Source organism: Curcuma longa, chromosome 17 (assembly GCF_044706935.1).
Source record: "Curcuma longa cultivar G26 ecotype Majalengka, Jawa Barat chromosome 17, ITB_CL_G26_1.1, whole genome shotgun sequence".
In the NCBI taxonomy this organism is placed as follows: domain Eukaryota; kingdom Viridiplantae; phylum Streptophyta; class Magnoliopsida; order Zingiberales; family Zingiberaceae; genus Curcuma; species Curcuma longa.
The window spans coordinates 753,802-763,014 of record NC_133877.1 but is presented as its reverse complement, the minus strand read 5'-3'; the positions used below and the strand labels follow the sequence as shown (position 1 = coordinate 763,014).

General features: G+C 47.6%; 3 protein-coding genes across 3 annotated transcripts; 1 reads left to right on the top strand and 2 right to left on the bottom strand.

Moving 5' to 3' along the window:
- Nucleotides 1–250: 250 nt before the first annotated feature.
- LOC141848672 (E3 ubiquitin-protein ligase RDUF2-like) lies at nucleotides 251–2,956 on the bottom strand. Its single transcript, XM_074736719.1, has 2 exons — nucleotides 1,581–2,956; nucleotides 251–278 (listed from the first exon to the last, which is right to left on the bottom strand). Coding segments are annotated over exons 1-2 (1,173 nt in total). The 5' UTR covers nucleotides 2,753–2,956; the 3' UTR covers nucleotides 251–277.
- Nucleotides 2,761–4,735, top strand: LOC141811438 (uncharacterized). The gene is made up of 2 exons (XM_074699475.1): nucleotides 2,761–2,802; nucleotides 3,551–4,735. The coding sequence occupies exons 1-2, from the start codon at nucleotides 2,761–2,763 to the stop codon at nucleotides 4,733–4,735; spliced, it is 1,227 nt and encodes a 408-aa protein (XP_074555576.1).
- A 1,968-nt stretch (nucleotides 4,736–6,703) lies between these two features.
- LOC141848606 (glycerol-3-phosphate 2-O-acyltransferase 6-like) lies at nucleotides 6,704–8,645 on the bottom strand. The gene is made up of 2 exons (XM_074736655.1): nucleotides 7,939–8,645; nucleotides 6,704–7,807 (listed from the first exon to the last, which is right to left on the bottom strand). Exons 1-2 carry the CDS (start codon nucleotides 8,557–8,559, stop codon nucleotides 6,905–6,907), a joined length of 1,524 nt encoding a protein of 507 aa, XP_074592756.1. The 5' UTR covers nucleotides 8,560–8,645; the 3' UTR covers nucleotides 6,704–6,904.
- Nucleotides 8,646–9,213: the final 568 nt, after the last annotated feature.

Below are 9,213 nucleotides of genomic sequence, written 5' to 3'. Positions count from 1 at the left end.
GGGCGGAGTTGACAATAGCATGTTACTGATATTCAAAATTTCCATCATTATATGAACTGGAGAGAAGCCTCTTTTGCAGCTTAAGCACAAACTAACAGTCAATAGATAACTCTTGAAAATTAAACCATACCTGTTGCAAGAGACAGAGGCCACTTTTGAATTGAATAGAGCCAATCAATCCCTTAACTGACGAGAAAAGGGACAAGAGAGTATCAAAAACCAGCAAAGTGACAAAGTGACAAGGAGCAACCACCGACCTCAGTCTGCTAATTCTGCATCTGCATAAATATTTAGATAGAAAAGCTTCAACATTGCTTCAAGAAGGTCGCACCAACAAGAAAACGAAGAAAGCGTGTTCATACAGGCAGCTCTACACAAGCAAAAGCAAATGGCTGATGTGAATGTATCATTATGTAGATTCCAGAGTGTGCCAGAGTCAAAATCTCAACCAATACACAACAAAAATTATAGGCTGATAGATAGATTTCATGTGTTTATACAATTGATTGAACAGAAGTTACGCAAAATGACAAGAAAAATGGATCTATGAACCTTTTAGTGTGACTCAGCAACCTAGAATAATGATGAATTCAAGGTAAAATAGTCAACTATTAGAGGACCTTATGCTAAAATATGATGATACAATTCAAACACATGAAAAATACACAAACTATAGCAGAAGAAATTTGCGACGCAATCTCAGGACATGATTTGTATTACCTGTAAAGAAAATGGCGTGGCGTGCCAAGCTTGAAGCTTTGATAACTAGGATTCAGATATAGAAACTGAAACACAACAAGATAATACGGTTTCTTCTTTCATCAGGAGATGTTTCTTCTTCTTCATCAGGAGATGAAAACAACAATCAGTTATTATCAATGCTATAGATACATTACGGATGATTAAGAGGTTCCATGGTTGGCTATTATTTCTTGAACACAAAATCCTAAATCAAGAAGATGAATCTTAGTCCTGAGGTCATGGTTATAAATTTGGAAAGCTAAATTATGCAAATCATTCACCAAATAAGAGTGTCTTAAAAGATAATGAAGGAATTCAGCTTTACACCACTGATTAAACCAATTTTATATGCATAGAATAGCAATGTTTCTACAATTCATATGATGTTAGAATCAACTGAAACCAGAAAAACTAAAGAAATTATCTATCAACATGATGATACAAGTCATGGCTCTCAGATCAAAAACATGAGATAAACACTGATGATACTAGTTTCCATGCAGACCACAATTCCATTTTGGACCAAATAAAACAAATGCATATATGGAATTTTTTCTTTCCTAAAGTGAACACATACAAGTAGATTATGTATGTCGAATGGCTAACCTAAAAAAAAACATAAAGCCTCTTCTGTGTGTACAAGAGCAATAGAGGCTGTGATGTGAAATTGGGGATAGATAATAGATGATGCTACATTTTTTTAGGTTGTCCCTATTCACAGTGGAACTACATGTAGAGAGCAAACCATCAGCTAGCCATATGTTGTACAAACATTTTCCATTCTTGTTTTGTAGAAGCTCCAAACTGGAGAAAAGGTTAAAATTAATTCTCATAATTACCATCTTGCTGCATTGACAGTTCCATCATTTGATGCCCAACTTGAGCTACTTCTTCTTGATCTCCTATTGAAAATGGATGATCTCCTGTATCTAACAGAAGGGTTTGAGGAAGACTGGGAATTGGAATTTAACCTTGATGAAGATGATGGAGTAGAAGACCTCAAACGCCTGAAGAATGAGAACATATTGCGGATTGTCTGACCAATTCCTCCACGATGATGCGATCGATTCTCTCTCGTGGACCATGCTATCCTTCTTGGTGCCCCATTAGTATTGAATCTGCCATCCATCTCTGTGTAAACGGTAGGAAACTCCCTTTCAGCAGCTCTCCTGTCACCTGTGAATCTGCCTACCGCAAACCCACCTCCTGGAAGTCTCCATATGGTAAGCCCAACCATCTCGTCCTCGTTCCCTACCATGGAAGCATCTTCGTCCCCATCTGGTTGCTGCACATCCGTCGGCATCTCGTGACGGCAAACAGGACAGGAATTTCTCAGCGAGAGCCAAGGCAGGATGCAATCGTGATGGTAGATATGCTTGCAGGGCATTTCGCGCGCCTCAGCTCCAAGTTCGAAAGGGTCTTTGCAGACGGCGCAATAGATTTCCAGGGCAACATGACGCTCAGCAATTTCGACCATGGGCATAGACTCGATGGCAGCCTTTGAAGCAGGCCGGTGATCAAACCCATGCCTGCTGCCTATTTCATCGGTCTCAATCTGAGTAAGGTGATCGAGGATCCTCTCAAACCCAGAGCTCATCAAGAAATCCGACATGCTTTCCGGCAAGGGACGGAGGCTCGATCCTGTAGCTTCGTAGTAGTATAGTTCGAAGCTGTTGGCGGTGGCCTGAACCACATCGGGTCGTGCGCCTTCACGAGGACTTTGGAGGACGATGACGGGGTTGAAGGGAGAACGGTCGCTAGTGGACGGGCGGCTGTTACTACGGAACCTAATCTCTGAGGGTCGGCCAGGCCGCCCGTCCGCGCCGGCAGAGTCGACCACGGCGGAGGGGACTCCTCCGCGACGAATCTCGGCGGCAGTCAAAGAGGACGAGTGAAATAGGTTAGGCGCATCCACAAAGCCGCCGCCGCAGTCCGGGCATACGCCAGCGTCCTGCCAAACGGAGATGAAGCGACAGCAGCGGTGGCACCATTGCGGCGACGCCCTCTCCATGCTCCTGGATGCAGTACCCACCAACAGGAAGATCCTTACAGAAGATCCAGGTTTGCGCCCAAAGACAAACCGATCTGGAATTGATGCTCCAAAATCGAATCTTTCCCAGCCAGAAAGAATGGAAACATACAAATCCACCGAAGAAATCAAAATCAAAGCTCGATTTGCACTTCTAAATTGAAGATTTGGAGGATGTTAAAGCAGCTGGAGAGCGAGAATGGGAAGGGGAGGTTTTAAGCGGTCGACGAAGCTTCAATGGCGGAAGCTTCTTCGCTAAACGGCGTCATCGAACGGTCCGCCACGAACGAACATCGGACACCAGTGATTTCGTTAACGTTCGATGGACGGCGCTGATGAACATTAGATCAGGCCGGATAAAACTGAACCAGATCGTGTTGAGCCGGAACCGTCGGTCGGTGTGAAGAGTTGTCGGCCGGGTCGATCTAATTTAATAGTGGAGATTGGAGAACGGTCCGGTCGGCCCGAAGAGATTACAGAAAAGTCCTTGAGGTAATTGATTTGACAGGCTGACCCAGTGGGCAGTGGCCCTTGCACAGTAACGAGTACAATTATTGAAGAGATAGAAATTTGAATAAGAAAAAGAAAAAGAGAAAAAAAAGGGGCAAAGGCACATAAAACATGCTTTTAAGATTTTTCACAAGAAGATTATTTTAAATTAACAAATGATATTCCAATAAGAAAATGTATGTGAATATCATGTTGGAGGAATTTATATTTGATAAATAAATAATTTAAAATGTTTTTTGAAAAATTGTAGGATGACGTCATTAATCATAGATTGAAGCATGTGATTGCTCATCCCATCGTCCGTCATTGACCTTCCGCCTTGGCATCCCTCCGGAATCTCCGCAGCGCCACCCTCCGCCGCGGCCGCGGCCGCCTCCGCCGTCCTCGGCAGGGCCGCTCGACCTCGAGGTCACCGTCGTCTCAGCCAAGCATCTCAAGAACGTCAACTGGCGCAGTGGCGATCTCAAGCCCTACGTCGTCGCCTACGTCGATCCCGATCGCCGCGCCGCCACCAAGCCAGACGACGCCGGGTCCGTCCGCCCCGTCTGGAACGAGCGCCTCGCCCTCTCCCTTCCGCTTTCATCTCCGGAAACCCTCGTTTTCCTCACCCTCGATGTCTTCCACTCCAAACCCTCAGAGACGCCCAAACCCCTGGTCGGCACCGCCCGCTCCCCGCTTAAGGAGCTTCTAGGACACGAGGCATTCGCGGCCTACGCTTCCGGAGGCGGAAGCGGTGGCTTCCCACCCTCCCCGATCCGGACCCTCGAACTGCGGCGTCCTTCGGGCCGCCCTCAGGGAAAGATCAGGATCAAGCTGACCTTACGAGAGCGTCCCTCTCTCCCACCCGAACCCAATCTCAGTATCCACTTCCCTCCTCCACCTCCTCCTTCCGGCTATTATTACTCGAACGCCCCGCCATTTCCTTCTCCTTCGTCTTCTCCTCCTCATCACGCTGCTAGAGATTATCGTGTCTTCTCTCCTCCTCCCCCTTCTCTCCCTCCTTATGGCCACCTTCCTCCCCAGCCCCAACCCCAACCCCAACCCCAACCTTACCCATCACAATACCCTTATGGAAGCTACTCCGCTTCCTTCTCATCTAGACACTACTCCCCTGCTTCTTCCGCCTACTATCCTACCTCACTGGCTCCTCCCCCTGTTCCTGCCCCGGCCGCAGCCCCATCCCTAGCCCAGCCATATTACGATCGGGCATCTGGTTATGGTGCCCCATCAGCGCCTACCAGCTACTCAACTGGGTCTTCTACTTATGAAAATCCACCAAAAGCAGGCTCAGGCAGAATAGGAACTGTGACAGGATTGGCAGTCGGGCCGGTGGCTGGTGCTGTAGGAGGTCTGGTACTCGAGGAAGGACTGAAACATGAGGAGGAGAAGATCCCAGAGAGAGTGGAGAACGATTACTCAGCAAGAGACGATTACAGTAACTATCGTGATTACTGACTTCACTCTCCAGTTTACAGCCTTTTCCTCTTTACTGGCGAGGACTTGGTACTGGAATAGGTGCAGATGAACAAAGACACTACTTCAGTGCTAATGGTTTGATCTCTCTTGCACTTATTTATATGTTTTCTTCATGATTAATCTCATTGAACAACAGCCAAAGGTGTGTTATGTGGAACTTTACCTTCCCATGCATAGTAAAATGAATCTTGTAACAGATGAATACACATTGTGGTGCTATTTTGAAGCTTTGGCTTCTCATGCTTTTAGTAAAATACAGCTTCTATGCTGCTTGCTTGCCTAATATCATGGTGTCTATCTTGTAACCCTGTTGTTGAAGTTTACTTTTTAATGAATAAATCTCCTAAATTTCCCTTTAATTTACTTAATAATATAGCTTGATGCATTTTAGTTTTCTCACATTGTCCTTTTGATATTTCTTAAAACCTATCTTGGATTATTCCTGTTGAATAATCAATCTTAGTGAAAACAGTCTTTGCCTTCTCATTTCTTGCCAATATAGTATTGCTGTTGTTGAATTTAATTGCTTCTTCTAATATTTTCCTTAATGCTTGATGCACTTTGTTTCTGTCATTCCATGAAACTTCATGGAATTAAGAAACATCCTTCCAAGTCTCCCATGTAATCTCTTGGAGCAATCAACTCATCATCTTAATGACAAGTAAGTGTTGAACAATCTTTATCGAATTGATAATTTCAAACTGCCAAGATGACTTAAACTGATAATTTCAAACTGCCAACAGGGGTTGGTGTTTTTCCAATCACAAGTGCTGAGTCAACCGAATGGTTGAGTCATCGATTGCCGAGAGCTGAGTTGGCAAGTGCCGAGTGCTACTGCCGAGTGGCCAAATGCTAAGTGGTCGACTGTCGAGAGCCGAGAGTCGAGTTACCAAGGCCGAGACGTCGAGTGGCCGAGACGTCGAATGTCGAGATGCCGAGTGGCCGAGACGCCGAGTGGCCAAGTGCTGAGTGGCCGACTGCCGAGAGGTCGAGAGTCGAGAGTCGAGTTACCAAGGCCTAGTGGTCGAGACGCCGAGTGCTGAGACGCCAAATGTTGAGACGTCGAGTGGCCGATGTCGAGTTCTGCGTTCAACACAGTTTCCTTAAAACAGATTCGTTCCCTCCGGCGATGCTTAGAGGTCACGGCGAATGTCTATTTCGTAGCATACAACGACAGAACCGCGCTACCACCAAGCACAGACAGATTGCGGCGAACTGAGATAGTACTCGAACGGTATCACAGGAGAAAGAATGATAGGGTTGTGGTGGATTTGCTTAGCTCTTTCTTGTTGTTCTCTTTGCTCAAACTCGGAGTCTTATATAGAGGTTCTTATCTATACGTTGCAAGCATTCATGCCATTAAATTGCATTCAATTGCATCAATGTTCATGCCATTACTAAATTGCATTAGTTGCATACTTATCATTTGAGCAAAAGAAAACATTTTCAAATGGTAAAATATTGGTTCATTTGCTTGGACAAATTTTGCCCTGACCGGTTCGATATTCGACGCACGCAAGTCACGCTCGCACATAAATTACTTTGCGGGTAGTGCAATCCGAGCTTTGGATTTGCATCCTCCCCTATGCATCCACGTGTGAGAGAGAGTCTCTTCACATATATTTGTTCACAATATCAATGTTTGTGATACAATATAAACCAACAATTATGTCTTGAAACTTTTAATGTGTGATTATATTTTCATTCACAAAGGAGCTTCCTGCTTCCATCACTTTTATTTTCATTCAAATTTGCAACAGTAAGATCTTTAAGAATCATTCCTCGTTTTAGTGACAAATAAGATTCTCGAGATCATGGCTGTCGAAAGATCTCTATAGGATCATCCCCTTGTGCTATATAATGCTTCAAAGCAACTAGTGGTTCCCATCCATTCTCTAAATTTTAGAGCTGAACAGTAAGTCATAATCAACTTGCAAAACACTCGTCCTAATAGTGGGCTCTTAATTATTTCTTCTAAAGAAGTCAACGAGGTGATAGTACAAGCAAATTAACAATAGAACAATACAAAGAGACTGAAGAATTACGAATAGAATAAAAGATCTTAAGCAAGTTGTATCATCCAAATTCCAACGTAAGATCATGCAAATTGCATTGTGCTCTGCTCTGTTCTGCATGATAATGAAATAATCAAGCTGCCTTGTCCTCGTTTTGCTTATCCTCTTCGTGCCTTGCCTTCTTGGAGGAGACGAGGCCGTCGGTGCCGGCGAGCAAACCGTACTTGTCCTTCCTGGTGTAGTTGGTGCACTCGAAGCCGAGGGTGACGGCGAGCACCCGCTGGACGTAGTTGGCGACGTCAATGGGCGACTTGCCGCCGGCGCAAGTGAGCTCCCTCGGCAGCTGGTTCAAGAACGTAATCTCGTACACCGGCCGCGGGTTCATGAAGAAGAAGTAAGGGTCGAAGAGCTTCCACCCCCTGGCGCTGGTGCCGTGGAACATGCTCTGCTTCGTGTTGATGGCGACGGGGACGATGCGGTCGGTCAGCTCCGCGAAGAGGGCGGAGAAGCGAAGCAGGAAGGGCTCGCGGCAGGTGGTGCCCTCGGGGCAGATCACCAGGTCGCCCTCCTCCAGCAGCCGCCGGATGTGGGCGGCGTCCTTGTCGCGCTCCCGCGACAGCGCCACGGCCTTGATGGGCGAGATCAACTCCGAGAACTTGCTGATGCTGTAGGTGACGCAGCTGATCTTGCGTCGAAGAGCGACGGCGGTCACCACCGGATCCAGCACCGTGCGGTGGTTGCAGACGAAAAGCACACCCGGGTGGCCCTTCTTGGGGGGCGGCGGCGGCGTGCCCTTCACCATCAGCTTGATGCCCATGAGGCGGTAGTTGTGGAAGACGATGCGCTCGGGGAGTGGAAGGTTGATGTAGACGCGGAGGAGGGAGAGGAGGAAGCCAAACGGAATCCACAGGAAGGTGAGCAGCGCCACCATCGGCGTCGGCTTCTGGACGAACCGGCCGTCATGAAGGATCACCCGGTTCAACAGCTGGTTCTTATGGACCGGCTTGAGTTTGCTGCTTGGCACCATGTAGGCTTCCTGAACCGTTTTAACCCGCCCATTTCAAATTAGGCGAACCTAATCGTATTTATATCTTCAAATCTTGCTAATTATATGTTTTTTGTATTTTATTAATATAATTGTTTTGATTTGCTTAATTTGATAATTACCTTGCAAATGGACATGAAATCGTGGTCGGTCTCGCGGTCGCCGATGCCGACGTCCGGCGGCGCCGCTCCGAACTCTCTCTCCACCGCCTTCCTCTTGAGGTCTCCGATGAGCACGCCGGGGTTCTTGACGAAGCCGGTGGCGCGGCCGGACTTGGTGACCTCCAGCTCCGTTCCCAGCACCACGGCGTCGGCCCCTAGGAACCCCCGCACGAAGGGCTCCACCATCACGGTGGGGTTGGCGGTGACGACGCAGCGCCGGCCGCCGCAGGCGCTGAAGACGCGCCACGTCTCCGGGTGCACGTCGTCGGCGTAGAAGCGGGGGAGCACGGAGCGCGCCACCATCTCGATGTCGCGGAGCCTGAGGCGGGCGAAGGCGATGAAGACGAGCGTCTTGATGGCGAGCGACTCGGAGAGGAAGACGTAGGTGAGGTAGACGAACGGCACGGAGAGGAGGAGGACGACGCCGCGGAGCAGGCTGCCGGCCTCCACCGCCACCAGCATGAAGTACGGGAAGGCGCTCCGCGAGAGCAGGAGCGTACCGTCGAGGTCAGCCGCGACGGAGTGCGCGGAGCGCCCTCGCGAGCTGCATTTCTCGACGCCCTTGAAGCGAGACGACCCCATGGAGACTGATCTCCGGTGGCGAGAAGAAGCTAGCTAGGGAGAAGTTTATAGAGTGGCGATGGACGAAATCGAGACCTCTATCGATCTTCTTCTTCTTCTTCTGTTCTTACGGTGGCTGAATTGAATTGAGCCTTGAGATCACCGGAAATTAAAGCCTTCCAGTCATTTAACACTGTCACTTGGATCCAACCAATTCTTTCATAAGACTAACTTTTTTAATAGGAAATTCGAAGAAGAAATGGACCACCATTTTGGCTGATCGACCCACCCACAGGAATAGCTAGCTAGGCAGAGGGTCATGCAATCTCTGAAGAAATATATGGCTCATTAAGTCGCCACCACCCGACACACGAGAAAGAGATCAGAAAGAATTATTATTTGGCTGGCCTGCCGGCGAGTAGATGCAGAGGGGCACCTTTCTTTCACCCATTTAATTGATTACTCCACATGCCTCCCATGCACTTGTCTCCCTCCCTCCCTCCCTCCCTAAAGATCTGATCTAGCTCTTCTCGTTTACATGCTCGATCGGATCGATCACAACCAACCAGTACTCACTGATTGATTGATTTTATTGGCTAGGTTACAAAAAGTGGAGTGGAGTAAATGAAAGGTAGATCAAATCAGCTACTCTCATTGTATTCCTCGTACGTACAT